General features: G+C 33.4%; 3 protein-coding genes across 3 annotated transcripts; 2 read left to right on the forward strand and 1 right to left on the reverse strand.

Annotated features, from left to right (window-relative positions):
* Positions 1–670: 670 nt before the first annotated feature.
* Positions 671–2,251, forward strand: HELRODRAFT_183954 (hypothetical protein; the record flags this gene model as incomplete). Its single annotated transcript, XM_009013963.1, has 1 exon — positions 671–2,251. One exon carries the CDS (start codon positions 671–673, stop codon positions 2,249–2,251), a length of 1,581 nt encoding a protein of 526 aa, XP_009012211.1.
* Positions 2,252–4,055: 1,804 nt separating this feature from the next.
* On the reverse strand, positions 4,056–4,376 carry HELRODRAFT_126215 (hypothetical protein; the record flags this gene model as incomplete). Its single annotated transcript, XM_009013964.1, has 1 exon — positions 4,056–4,376. A coding segment is annotated over one exon (321 nt), but the record flags the coding sequence as incomplete, so codon positions are not given.
* A 9,111-nt stretch (positions 4,377–13,487) lies between these two features.
* Positions 13,488–13,655, forward strand: HELRODRAFT_148611 (hypothetical protein; the record flags this gene model as incomplete). Its single annotated transcript, XM_009013965.1, has 1 exon — positions 13,488–13,655. A coding segment is annotated over one exon (168 nt), but the record flags the coding sequence as incomplete, so codon positions are not given.
* Positions 13,656–16,007: the final 2,352 nt, after the last annotated feature.

Here is a 16,007-nt window from a genome sequence, read left to right on the forward strand (position 1 = left end):
TACAATACTACTGCTACTACTTATACTACTACTACTACTGCTACTACTACAACTACTACTACACTACTACTACTACTACTACTACCAGTAATACTACTACTACTAACAGCTAACTGGAATATGAGGATTAAGAAATTGATGAAGGTGACAACTGCGCTAATCGGGTGACACGCTGAATATGTTTTTATTGGTTTCTTCTTTGTTCATTGTAAGTTATAATTATTGTATCATTATTGAAGCTATTGAAACATTGGCAGTCCTGTTCAGGCGACACATCACGAGCTGGTTTTGAAGGTGTGAAAAAAAGAAATGAAGACACTGATGATGTTATCGATGATGAAGATGATAACTCACGATGATGACAATGAGGCTGCTGCTAGGTGTTGTTATGTTTTCGAGGCATGCTACAGAGGAGATACTTGGAGGCAGTATATAAGACGCGGAGGAGGACTTCCATATTGTTTGAAAACCATTTTGGAAGTATTAATAATAAAACTTAAATTAATTTATTCAGACAATTTTAAGAATTTGAAAGTTTTAAATACCCTTAAATTTATCGTTGCTGTGATCCAAAATATTTGTGAACAGGAAAAGTAATTTGCAATTAACGTTGAGCGTTTAACAGCAAGAGACAACTTTGCCATAATAGTTGAGGTCAAGAACGATAAAAATGATGCTGACTTTCCAGATGGCTCCTCTCATCAGCATCCTCATCTTGTGGACGGTCAGTGTTGAGGCGAGAAAATTGAAACAAAACATTGCAACGAGAGATCCTCCTTTCATGGAAAAACACTACCAACAACTGCACCTCACTAAAACCGGAAAACCAATCAAACTCGAATGTCCCATCTCTGAACCTCAACACAACATTTTTATAATCTGGGAAAAACAAGTCACATCAGATCACAGTAAAACACCGACTGACTACTACAATTCATCTCATTCGGTCATAAGTTATCAAAAAGTTGTACCATCCCTGGTTAGAAATGGAAGGTTGCGTATTAAGAATGCAAAGGTTGAAGACGCTGGTACATACCGATGTACGGCTATTAACGGTTTCGGATCGTCAGTGGCCCATTTTCGAGTGGTGGTTGCACGTGAAAGCAAAGAGGAAGAAATAAAAACAACAGATGTTCCCAGTGACACAACTGGCTCAACATTTGTTCAGAGTTCTAACAAACCGCCAATTATATCAACATCGAGTCCAACATCAACAACGCAAACATCATCGTCATCATCTTTAATCGACTTTTCATCAACTCATTTCTTTTTCAGCAACATGGACTCTCAATGGACAATGAACAAGTTGGGACTGATCCTTGCTTCCGGACTTGTTTCATTGGCTGGCCTGGTTGTCTTGGCAACGTACATCATCAACAATTGTAAAATGAATGGAGGTCCAGTGTTCAGAAGCAATGGTAGTGATTATATATTACGCAGGTTTCTATCCATGCCAGATGAACATGTGTTCAACCACAACAACAACAACGTCAACCACTACTGCAACGCAACAACGACAATTCTGCACAGACCAACTAACGATAGAAATGTTCTTTCTATGCCAGCGATCGACACCATTGCCAGCCTTGAGCCGAGAATACATAACATGTCTAAAAAGTACAGCAATAACGACTATCGAGTAGTTACGGTTCAGCAAGCTTCCACTCTTCCAATCCATCATCACATTCCTATAAATCATCCCATTCCTCGAACTCATGAATACTTCACAAATCTTCCAGAGCAGTACATTTCTGCTTACTGCGACATTTCACAGAACCACATCACCCCTAACAATCTGGTCAGCAACTTCACAAACACAGCCACATCCCCCTCAACCTTCAACAACAGAACAATGATGGTCAACATATTGAGCAGATTCATATCCAGTTTGAACAATAATGTAATTAACATCGGCAGTAGACGGAGCAGCGTTCATAACGATCGTGACGTTGAGTGTGGTCGGTCAGGTAGCAACAGAATTTACAACATTAATCGCATTCCTCGAAACATCAACAAGAACAACCACATTAACAACAATTGCGTCAATAACAGCCACGTCAGTAACAACAATTACATTAACGTTAAAAACTACATTACCAACAAAAACATCATTAATGGTGGGAACAACCCCATTGGAGTTCATCGACCTAGTTTCACCAGATACCATTGGATGGTCAACAATCATCCTGACATCATTTCAACAACAACTTCATTGAACTCAGCAAGGGCCACCATCAACATCTCACCTTAGATGATGTTGATGACGATGATGATGATGATCTTTATGACATGGTGGTGGTGGTGGTGGCGATTACGACGACAGTTTTTCGCGTGTTTATTTAATTAAATAGTCTTGTCGCCATTTCATATGTCCCATGTTTTATTTACTTAATGTCTCTCGATTTAAACAACTTTGCTTGCTATTTAATTTTTGACAACGAGATCATTGTCATTATATAATTGAAGTAACTTTTACTTTCGATTTCGTGAATCTATTAATTATTTTTTTATAATAATGTTTAATTTTTTTCCACAATTTAAATAGAAAGTAGATAACAAAACGAATAAACCGAAAACTTAAAAAAATTTTTGTTGAATAAAGTTTTAGCTGGCTTTTAATGTCTTTAAAATGCAAAAAACGGTCCAAAATCTAAAATTTTGATAACTTCAACTTATCACAAATTCTATGTTTATGTAAAACCTTTGAAATAACCTCGTAATTACTCATCACGTACCTGTGAGTGTGTGTGTGTGCGTGTGTGTGTGTGTGCGTGCGTGCGTGTGAGGGTGTTTAAATCGTGTTTTTTTATTTATTCGACGACGATATAAAGACATGGTTTTTCAAAATTAATCTCGACTTTATTTTTTAATCAGGTCTAGAAAGCAAAATTACAATGCATTATTTCACGATTTCAAAAAAGAATAAAGTAAAAATATTGACGAGTAAACAAAATGTGACTTTCTCACTAAAATATAGTCATCGAAGTGATAATGAAAAATTAAAAATCATTAGATATAATAAAAGTTTATCACGGATAAAAACAAATATATCTTAGAAATTTATAAATAAAATCAAAACGTTAATTATTTTAAAAACTATTAAATGGATAAAAAAAAGAGCATGTAAAACATGAACGATGAAAAGATTAATTATTATTCTCTCATAGAAATGCTCTAGTTAACCAGTGTCTCTTCAGTATTTGTTTGACTTTTTTTACTGATCAGTTCTACCAAGCCCAACAACTAGTTTTGCAGCGGCGTTTTGAATGCGTTGAACTATCTGAACCACATCAGCCCAGGACCAAATATTAACGAGTTACAATGATTCAATCCCCTTAAGAAGTTCATAAATACCCCATTTAATAGCGGCCCCATCGTAGTAAATAGCAAATTCATCACAGTCCTGTACTTCCTGGAAAAATTTAGTAATGCGTGGTTGCCTTTTTTCGAAATTCTCAATTTCCCTTTGCAAATATTCAGCGTGTTCTCTTTCAATGATTTGTTTTATATAGTTTTTATGTCCTCGCTCATGCGGTTATTTTGACTCTCCGCGTCATCCGAGGACTCATCCGATTAGGATTTACAGGGGGAACTGTCGAGGTAATTGATAACTTTTGAGTGATGTGTATTGTGTGGACTGTCATCCTTATTACGTTCTCTTTTTTTGCTTCTACGTTTCTCATTAATTGTCGTTTCATATGGAACTGGCTGTTTATAGGAAGTCCTTTCGTTGTAATTAGATGATTGATCGATTCGACAACTTGTCTCATTTATTTCTGTAGAAAACTTTTGATTGTCATTTTGTTCGTGAAATGTTCGTTTTGACCTTTTGCCATATATCTTTCTTGACAGCGTTTTCTTTTTTTATCTTGTAGGTAGGAAGTTTTTTGGTGGTAATTAGATTCTTGATCGTTTCCAGAACTTGTCGCATTTATTTTTGTAGAATATTTTTGACTGCCATTATATGATTGTTCGTTTTGACCTTTTGCCACATATCTATCTTGAGAGCGTTTTCTTTTAGTGCCTTGTTTGTAGAAAGTCCATTGGTAGTAAGTAGAGGATTTTTCGTCACGAGAACTTTTCGCATATCTTCCTCTCGGTTTTCTGTCTGTAGTTGACAGTACATGTATGTTGGTTTTCTTCGCCGTAACTTTAATTTGTCTTCCGCAAAATAGTGAGTCATTCAGTTTTAGGGTTAAGTCAATAGACACAACGTCCGAAAACTCAATGTATGCAAAACCCTTAAGCTTGCCGCTAAATTTGTCTCGTAGAATTTTTGTTCTCACAATGACACCACATTGTTCAAAGTGTTTATTCAAACCCTTCAATGTAGCCCCAAAATCTACGTTGCCGACCCATATGGAGAAGTAGTCAGAGAAGTAGGTAGAGAGTTCCAGAGAAAAGGACCAGAAAAGGCAAAAAGCAGATTTGGCAAAAGAGTGTTTAACACGAGTTAAGAAAAAGCGAGAAGAAGAAGACGATCGTAAACCGGGGCGTTTAGGTTCAATTAATATATCTGATAAATACTTAGGAAATAATTTAGATTGAGACTTATACATGAACGTGCAAATTTTAAAAATTATTCTATATTTTATAGGTAGCCAGTGCAAGAGAACACGATATGGAGATATATGAAAAAAGAAAGGGGCACGAGCAACTAGACGAGCAGCAGAGTTAAAAGCTTTACTTAAAGGATAGAGTATAGAGTCAGGAAGACCATAGTAGAGCGAGTTACAATAATCAATCCTAGATAAAACTAACGAAGTAACAAGAAAGAGAAGAGTAGGATCATCAAGAAAAGGCAAAAGTTTTTTTTATTCTACGTAGATGAAAGTAAGAGTAACACTATTAATCTGAAAAGAGAGAGACATAGTAGAATCAAAGATAAAACCTAGACTACGAAACTTATGAGAGACATCAAGAGTTTTAGAATCAGGTAAGATAATAGGAGGAATAGTAATTGAGTGTTTAGATTTATTAAAACAAATTAATTCAAACTTAGAAGGATTAAGTTTAAGACACATAGAGTAAGACCAAACGATAATTGAAGAAAGACATAGAGATAAACTATGAAGAACACTATTGAGATTAGATGGAGGAAAAGAAGTATAAATGTAAGAATCATCAGCATATAGTTGACTAGAGAAAGAAAAGTTATTAATAATACAAGGTAGTTCAGAAGTATAGAGTATAAATAGAAGAGGGCCAAGGATAGAACCCTGAGGTACCCCGAAAGTAAGAGTAGAGGAGTTAGAAGTAGAATTATTGAGAACAACAGAAGAAAAACGATTACAGAGATAAGAAGAAAACCAAGATAGACAAGAATCAGTAATATTAAAAGAAAGATGCAGCAGTCTCAAGAGAATAGTATGGTCAACAGTATCAAAAGCTGAGGAAAAGTCAAGAGCAAGAAGAAGAGTAAGATTACTATTGTCACTAGAGAGAAGGATATCATTGTGTATTTTAAGTAAAGAAGTTTCAGTACTGTGAGCAGTACTGAGCAAATTGAGATACAGGTAGCAAAGAGTTAAAGTCTAAATAGGATGACAGTTGATCAAAAACAACTTTTTCTATTATTTTAGAGATGAAAGTAATATTAGTTACAGGTCTATAATTAGATGAAGAGGTAGGATCTAGGGATGAGTTTTTAAGAATAGGAATAAAAATAGAATTCTTATAAGAAGTAGGAAATTTAGAGGTGGAAAGAGATAAATTAACTAATTCGCAAATCAACTTTGCATTTCTTTGTTGCATGAAGTTCTCTACTATACCTGCTGCTTTACGACGTTACGACTTTGCATTATTTCATTTTATTCACTGTTGAAGTTCTTTGTCGGTCATGATGAACGCACACACATACACAAACAAGAACACAGCAAATACCTTCCCGATTTAACTTTCATTCAATAAACGTTATTTACAAGATATTTGAATAATGATAAAATAATGAAGAAATTTTCTACTGTACGACTTTATGAAGATATTGCCTTCACATTTTTCATACATAAAAAAATTTATTAGAAATCACTTTGCATTAAGTTAGAATTATCATACAAATATATTATTTGAGATGAAAAGTTATAATTGACATGCAAAGCAATAGTTGAAAAGCAAAGTGATGTATGATATCTACAAATTTTATTGGCATGTTTATTTTTTATTTTGTTAAGAAAATAATCTTGAAAACTGTTACGAGTAAATGAATTTTCTAATACCTTCGAAACACGTTCAGTTGCTTCAAGAACGTTCATCCACGTTGACAACGGTCTGCTGTTTCAGATTGATTCAACACTAAACTTTTTTATTTTCCGTGTAAACTATTGAACGCTGTGACAAGTAATTTGGTTACAACCTTTGAAACGTATGCTACACCAACTGTTCCCTAAGTTGAGATTGTTGACGCCTGCTTTTTGGAGCACGCGCTGACACTCAACGACACAACCCTACGGCCAATACCAATAAATAAATTCCAGTTAAGTACTAAAACTGAAGTACGAAAAAAGGAACGTACGAATTTATATACGAACTCTTTGAAGAACTTACGAAGTAAAACCGTACGACTGAACGTTAATAATGTTACAGACCTTATTGAGAAAACATTTCCTTCTGTGTGCATCTTGTCACTCTTTGTCAACGATGTCACCATTGTTGTTTTATAGTTTTTAGAAATGATATCATTACTATTAATTATTTATTACTAATTATAGCTCACTCAAAATGACGTTAGGATGATGATCAGACCAAATTAGGACACTTCGTAGACTCAGTCAAAAACTGGAAATTTTGTCGAAATATTCCGCGGCGTGGTGCTTGTTTGAGTTTGTACTTCTTCATGTGTGTATGTGCTCGTTTATGTTGCTAATTATATTTTGAAAGTATAACTTTTTCTGAGAAATTCAACGCCAGGAGATCCTCGCCGATCACACGCAGTGTGTGTGATCATAAACACAAGCCCACTAAGTAGTTGAGCACACGCACATGTTCTTTCCTTCAATAAGGAGGAGCAGCTTCAAGCAGGAGTGGACCCCCACCGACGCAGCAACGCTCGCCCTCACATTCACCTTCACCCTCACATTCATCATCTGTTATTTTTTTTTCTTTCTCATTTACTTTATTATTTTAAAAACTTTCGTTCTCTTTTCAAACGCATTGTTTCAAATATTTATAATATTGATATGGTTATGTAAATTATAAACATGCACATAATTTTAACATTAAACGTCGACAATTGTTTGTCAGCCTTCTTTCGCAGATTGTAAACCAAATAATCCAATTTCTATAATGCTATGTTAATAACACAAATTAAAAACGTACACTTGTAACAATTTGACGCCAAATAATGCAACGCAAACAACTTAACGCAACGCAATTAACGCAAATCAAAACTATAACGTCAGTAAATCGAATTCGCAACCTTAATTTCTAAAAGGCAACACAACAAGCCATTTACTTAAAACTCTGCTATCAACTCGCTCAACATACGTTCCAAAACAACAACTGTACAGCTCTCTACTACATTCACAGCTAGACTTTCCATATAGCATTCGTATGTGTACTCGTACTAAAATCAAACATACAGTTCATTTATCACCATTCAAGTTTCTATTTCACGCGTATATAACAATTGCATCAAACGTAACAGTAATTATTGTTTAGCAGATAATAATAATACATAAGTTGTTTTATTAAATTATTTCATATGAATGCATCACAGTACTGTAAAACTAATGTCAAAATTTATTATATGAATTTCACCAAATATGTGCAACCAAAAAAATACGATTTCAATTTTTATATTTCGGTGGAGGAGGAGCTTTCTTTGGCATTTTAAAAGCTGCTTTTGTCATGGGTTTGTTCTTTTTGGTCCGTTGAATGATGAGCTATTTTTTTTCATCTATCGGGCTCATGTTCATCACCGCTAGAGTCAGAGAGATAGCTTGCCATTGCAGAGTTATCATCAAAACTCGCCTGCTTTCGTTTCGCCCCTCGGTTCACTTTGTTTTCACCAAGGTATTTCATTTCATCGGCGTAACAGCCTGGTTTGTAGTGCTCCTATTTAGTGATTTTGTTCTTCCTGTAATGACCAAAAAATTTATTCAAATCTATCTTGATATTGCTGGTTGCATCGTCATAAGGTAGCCATCATCTGAAGCCTCATCATCACTAACGTCCCCTTTCACATTCGTTGATGTTGGTATTGGAGTGGTCTTCCTGGTTGCTGCAGTTTTACTGGCACTACATACTCTTTTGATCATCGTCCTTCTTATCTAGTGTTATTATTGGAATATATTTTTCCTTTATCAACCATTATCGCACTTTATTTACCGATAGACCGTTACACCGACGTCAAATTTTTGCCATGTAATATATAACGTTATCGTGTGTGTTTGCCTTTAGATATGTAATGATAGCTGATAGAGTATGTTTTTATTGCTCATCCTATCAACATCTGGTCAATAAATAGGAAACAAATTTTACTAAGTTAATTATATCGTCATCATCACTAATATTATATACATTTCTTTGATATTTATTCATTCATTTTAGTTTTTTCATAATGTTTTCTTACATTTTGTAACACATTCTACAACACTGGCAAAGTTTGATTTTTTTATAGATTGAGAAATAATTTTTTTCATAGTAATATAATCTTTTATATTTTCGTAGTAATGTCATCATCATCATTCATAAAATGTGAACTCGATTTAAATTGTACTCGATAGTATTAAAACAAACGCTAATAATACTAAATATACAAATTTCTACCATGTTAATTACTTGAGTTTTAAACAATTTTTTGTTTTTAACTTCAGAGTTGTTAACGCCACTCCTAAAAAGAGGTTAACTCCTAACATAATCACAAAAACAGCATGTAACGCTATTAACATCAACTTTGATGCCTTTAGTAGTCGAACGTGTATCTTTAGACATAATGCCTAACAGTCAAACAGTGAAAATAATAAACCAAACTATCTATAATCTTTTTCAGCAAAACAAAATATCCAGGCACAACAACACAGGTGTCAATGTGACTTTTTAAAAAAAACGAAAAACAAAAATTATAACAATGTTTAAATTACTAATAAAATTTGATATTGGGTGTGGGCGAAATAAAGTTTGAGTTGTTTGAAAACTTCTCCTAGAGACATGTTACCATGTAAACTTTGTTTTTATGGTTGTCACCCGAAGTTGACTTCAGTCAGAAACAAAAACAAAAACTATTCCTGCCCTGACAAGACTTCTTCAGACAAGTTTCAGACGTGCAACACGACAAAAGAAAACTAATTGAAATAATTTTATTAATAAACATAAAAAAATAACCTTACGATACAATTGTTTTCAAAATGTTTTCTAACTATATAATAAACTATATTGAATATTCTAAATAAAAATCAATTCGCAACAGAATAGCAGTTATAACCCGCAGAACAATGTTCGAAATATCACCAATTACCAGAACAACCAAAACCAAAAACGCAGAAACCGAACTAATTGATAACCCACGAACCCTGTTTTTGTTCTCCATCAAACAATTGTCTAAAACACTTACATAGCAATTTAACTGACAATTCATAATAACGTTTTCACACGAACAGATTTTTTTTTTTATAATTCAGTTAAGAAATAAACGCACCTAATTTTCAAGTTCGTGTATGAATGTATTAGACACATTGCATGCATTCGATGGTTGAACTTGAATATCTTCCTTGCATCAGAATTAAATTTTCATCATCCTATTCATCATCCTTGCAAAGCAATCATCGAAATTTTCAATAATATGTATATACTCATATGTGTATATAATAGTGTGTATATTCATTCAGACAGTAAAATCTTTTTCTTATGCGCTTGCATACATTAAACTTTTTCCAACAACCTGTCTTTGTGCTTGGTTGATGAGTACACTTTATATTTAAATATTTTAAAGTGTATTACCTATTCCAATTTTATCATACTTGTTGACTTGTATGGTCTTTGTTGCCCACAATGTGTGAGTTCTTTGAAAACTACTCCTAGGGATATGTTATCATGTAAACTTTGTTCTCATGATTGTCACCCGAAGTTCATTGGTATCTCTGATGGTGCCTGCAAGGAGTTTGCTGCTATTGAGAGTACTTTTTAATGTCGTGTTAGCTGCGAAAATATCGTAAACCTAGGATTGATTAACAAATTATTTGCAAATTAAATTCTACAAAAATATCTTTAAAGAATTCAAAAATGACAACAGAAACAAAACTACAGGGTTAAAATTTATGGTTAACAAAATTCTGGGTTTGAGATCTGGATTAATGGTTTTATAAAAAGAATTCATGACATTATTGCTTCGTCGGTAAAATGTTATAATAAATAGTAACAAAAAATTAATTGAATCAAAAGCAATTAAAATATAATTTAGGAATTTATTTCAATTATCATATTTTACATATGGCCGGTTGGATGAGCTTAGGCGCCCTGATTGCCAGTCGGCTAATCCGGCCCTACTAACCGCTGACAAGACTTCTTCCGACATCTTTCAGACGTTGAATACGACAAACAAAAACTAATTGAAATAAATTTATTAGTAGGCAAAAAAGAAAACTGTCTTACCACACTTTACAAAACAAATGTTTTCCAACTAGATAATAAACTAAATTGATTATTCTAAAGGAAAATCATTTCGCAACAACAGAACAGCAGTAATAACTAAACGAAATGAAAATAAAGAATCCGCAGAGCAATGTTTGAATTATCACTGATTACCAGAATGACCAAAACCAAACACGCAGAAACCGAACTAATTAATCACTCAAGAGCCCTTTCTTTTTTGAAACGATTGTCCGAAACATCTGCTTCTTGTCTCCTTGCCAGAGAATTTCGAACAAAGACAACCACAAGCGAAATCTTTCCATGAAGTACAGGACTGTGATGAATTTGCTATTTACTACAATGGGGCTGCTATTGAATGGGGTGTTTATGAACTTCTTAAGGGGATTGAATCATTGTAGCACGTTAATGTTTGGTACTGGGCTGATGTGGTTTATTTTACTTTTATTATTATATAATGATTTTTAATTTTTCATTATCACTCCGATGCAGTGAGAAAGTCACATTTTGTTTACTCGTTAATTTTTCTATTTTATCCTTTTTTTCTTTTTTTGAAATCGTGAAATAATGCATTGTAATTTTGTTTTCTAGACTTGATTAGAAAAATAAAGTCGAGATTAATTGTGAAAAACCATGTCTTTATATCATCGTCGAATGAATAAAAAACACGATTTTAACACACACATACAAACACACACCGCACACACACACATACACATACAAACACATATACACGCGCATATCAAGACTCATCTTCCTTGGCCGCCAGATGTAGCAAGATTGGCATTTTTAGCTAATATTGTGCTTTTTATACAATGTAAATAATAATTAGTAGATCAATTAATTTTAATTTATAATTAATGATTACAGTAATCGTTATATTTATTACTAGTCATTTTACAAATTATAAAAATACAGCGAATTAGTAACGACGCATACTATTTTATGGATTAATATGAAGAAAATTAATAATGGCAATGACATAAATTTTCTCGTTCACGGCAATATTAATTTTTTAATTCAATTGAAATAATGAACACCGTTATCGAGATGCTCTAGATAATAATAATTTTGGAAATAGTTATAAACAACTGCCATTACTAAAATTAGGAATAACTGGGCTTCCAATTCTTGTAGTTGTGACGCATGTTCAAAATGGTCGAAGCTCTTGCTCATCAAATGAAATAAAACGGTTTTTTTATATAAAGTTACGTGATTGATTTAAAACGTGTGTTAAAAGAAATTTAAAAACAAAAAGTTTGTGAAGAGTCCAAGGCTTCTCACGCAGAATGTTTTAGAAATAAGCTCCAGTTTCCTACAGTGGCGAGAGAATGCGATAGGTATGGCGTATTTGATGTTGCACGAGCTGCTATAGCTACAACTGTCATCACAGACTATGGAGTAATAAAAAAAACGACAAGACAGCTTATTGACTGCTCAAAGCTGTGGCGACAGCTTCGAATCATATTAACGTATAAAGCAAAGGTAACTCTAGCTGCTGCAGGTCCAAAGTCAATTTTCTTTGATGGAAGAAAAGACAAAACTCTTTGTACGTCCTTAATTTGTAGCAAAAATTTTTTTGTTGAAGAACAGTCTAATACGGTTTACCTAGTTCACGTTTCTCCTTCAACTGGATCATCTATATCTATCAAATCTGGTTTCAACATCACTAACTGATATATCAGATGAGTATGAGATTCGCATCATAGAAACGCCATGTCGATCTGGCGAAGAAATTCAACAAATGAGAGGTCAGTTGCAAAATCTAGCTACCGCATGTGATAGAAATGGAGTTCTATGAACGAAAAATTTAAAAATTTTTCTCGTTTTTTTTAAATTTTATTTCAACCAAATCGAAAACATATTGAAAAATTAAAATGTTTAAAATGAACAATACGCTTTGTAAAAAATAAAATATCGACTCAATCATGAAATTCTATTGAAAAAGTTTAACAAGAGAAATGATACTTCCTAAGCATTTAATTGGAAAGTTTTATTTGCACATAGTAAATAATCAAAGTTGTTTGTACATTCTCGGTTAAAACAAAACCCACGCACTACGCGGAAGAAACTGTTTCGCATGTGTGACGAGGAGCAAGTCTTAACAAAGTAATTCTATGAACGAAAGAGTTGAAAAGTTTTTCTCGTTTTTCAAAAATTTTATTTCAACCAATTCGAGAACATAATGAAAAATTAAAATGTTCAAGATGAACAATACGCTTTGTAAAATATAAAATTTCGACTCAGTCATGAAATTCTATTGAAAAAAGTTAGAATTAGAAATGATACTACATTGCAGATGACAAAGACAGTAAATATTACAAGCAAAATTGTAAAACATCAAAGTAATGATTCTATGGACTAATTTGTCCTATAAAAGTTGTAACTATAATTGAAGTAAATTATTGAATAACAATTTGACTCCTCTGTAAAAGTAATTTGAAAAATTTTTCCACATTGCAAAGAAGTTCCTGTCGCTAGAATCTCTACAGAAAATTTCTAATATGAATGAACAACGTTCGATGTCGCAGAAAAAAGTAATCATCTTGCCTAAATTTACTAAAAAGGCACCAGGGCCCATTACCATCAATTTGCCTGAGAAACAACTGATGGTGGCAACGAAGCAACAACCTACAAAACTGCAGGTGCTACCAGATCCTAGTGAGATGATTTTTCCGAAAGACTTGTTAGATCTTCCGGATTATTTGCTTGATGTTCCAGAAGATTTGTTGGATCACGTGGAAGATTTGTTAAATCTTCCAGAAGATTTGCAACATTTTCCAGAAGGTTTGCTACCTCTTCTTCCGAAAGATCTCCCAATTGATTTAAATGGTGAGAATAAAAAAGAAAAAACCAAGACAAAAAAGAAAACGGAAGATATGATTCGCACAGATGAATTTTACCGTGAGGGTTACAGCGATGAAATACTTAATGTTTTGGAACGGGAATTCAGCCAAAACCAATATATAAATCGCTTTGATAGGGAGCGAATTGTAAATGAAACCAGCCTGACTAGTCGTCAGGTTAAGTACTGGTTTCAGAACCGTAGAGTGAGAGAAAAAAAACTGAGGAGACGATTTTTATCCGAGTGAGAAACTACCAATCTCAACAACTAAACAGGAAGCAAATATGTGGATATATCTGCTCCAGCAACCAACTCTACAACAAGCTTCAGTTATAGGAGGTACACACTCCGATGTCCAAGCCGAATCAAGAAAATTGCCCAACAAGCAATTTATGTGCAACATCATACACATCTTCTGAATTTGATTCTAGTACAGACTGTTAAAAGTATCAGCAAGGATAACATATAATAAATAAATAAATAAATTGCTTCTTCAACTTTCTCATCGTGGTTCACTTTTGTACTTTTTGTTTTAGCCGATAATATATTAATTGTTAATAAAGAAATTTTTTAAATTGTAAGATACAAAAATCAATTGAGATCATCTGCAGTCTGATTATAATTATATTGTAAATAGATTACCTTCTAGTGTTGCTATCTTCTAATTTTAAACATGAGATTAAGACGGTCGATTTAGGTTGTCTTTTCGCGGCTGCGGATTATGAGCAGTGCGGATGTGGGCGGTTGCGGACGTGAACTTTGCGGATGTGAGTGGTTGCGGTTTAGAAAAATCTTTTCTGCTTGAGGCTCTAGTGCAAATAGTTCCAACTTTACCACGTGGGGCGACGCTTGGATTCACGAGTATTTCCGCGTTGTTCCGTTGTCGACAACTAGAGAATTCAAAAATTAATATTTCATTTGAAAAATTGATTAAAATCTAGCTGATAGATTTGAAAATTTTTTGTTTGATCATTTCATAAATTAAATCGTATCATAAATTAAATCGTACTTTATAAGACATTTAATTGGGAAGTTTCATTTGCACATGGTAAATAATCAAAGTTGTTGGCGTGGTTTCCACAGAAGCTAGAGTTGTGCCTGTAAATATTAAACGTTGGAACTTTGCGCTGTTTTGATCAGCAGGGATGCGATTCTGTCAACTGTTCACGGTCTTTCACGAGAACTATAGAACAGATCTTCTATCTACAGATATACGAATAATTTATTTTTGTGCATATAACCATGTTTTGTATATTTTTTGAATGTTTATGAATATTAGCTGTTTGTGTAAATTTTTAGACGTTTTGAAAAATATGAATAAATTGAGTGCATAGTCTTATGAAATTTATTTTGAAGATATACATGTTTTCAATTTAACATGCGTAAAGAAGAATAGATATGTTTATGGACAATGACTCAAATATGAGTAGTCAGGTGTGTCGTCGAACCGCATGGCTGGACAGAAATTTAGGTAGGTAGTCATCTCAGCTGGAAGGTGGTGATATTTTCTTCAATGTGGTTGTTGGATTAAACGCTGGTGTTTTCGCAATTACTGGAGTTTCTAGTCTCTCTGAAGCAATGACGTTTAAAAAGTAATACTATATCCAGTGCGTTGAGCGTATCCCACAGATAATCTTGGAACTTCAAAATTTTTATAAACAAAAGGCGTGAGTATATATTTGACATGTATGAATTGGATTTCTTTTCGATATCAGCAAGTTGTTTGGTACTGATAACTCAAAAAATATTCATGTACCTCACTGGCTGGCTTTTATGAAACTCATATTGATGAAAAGGAACTAATTATAGAAATCAATAACTGCAGTGTGTTGCTGAAAATTCGACCAGAAGCTGTCCTAGGAAGCCCGCTTGAAATATTTTCATTTATTATTTTACATGGTGACGATATATTTCTAAATAAGCAAATTATGTTGACCACTTCTGTTTCGTTAAACTTAGTTTTTCTTAGTTTGCTTGATTAAATTGATACTGCAATTTATTTTATTTGTCAATTTTAGGATGTGAGTTTATTGTTGATATTAACAACCATTCAGTTTCTTATTGATAAATCTATTAGTTTATTTAAGGGAATCAGCACAAGTTTATTCTTAACTTCTTGATTGCCTGAATGTCAAATAAAATTTGGAAGAAAATAAAAATTTCTGTTTCCATAGCAAGCTGCAAGCGTTCATTTAGCAAACTAAAACTTATTTCTACGTGTCTAAGAACATCTAATGAACAAGATCGATTCTCTGATATATCATTGATAGGGTGGGGTGTAGCCAAAACGGTTACTTGCCCGGGCGCCAGTACACTTTGGTACCCCCCAGCCCTTATGGTAGTTGTAACGGTAGGAGCGGTAGTTACAGCAGCACCTCTTTTTATTAGTAATGTTAGCCACCATGATTGTATTGATGAAAAAATTAAAAAAAAATTGTTAGAAACATGCAAACTAGTCTTTTTTATATACCAAAACACTATTCGGAAAGTTTAAAAAAATGAAAAAAGAAACTAATAATTAAACGTATGTATATATAAACATAACATAATGATAATAATAATAAAGTTAATGGTCAGA

The sequence above is a fragment of the Helobdella robusta genome (genome assembly GCF_000326865.2).
Source record: "Helobdella robusta unplaced genomic scaffold HELROscaffold_126, whole genome shotgun sequence".
Lineage (NCBI taxonomy): Eukaryota > Metazoa > Annelida > Clitellata > Rhynchobdellida > Glossiphoniidae > Helobdella > Helobdella robusta.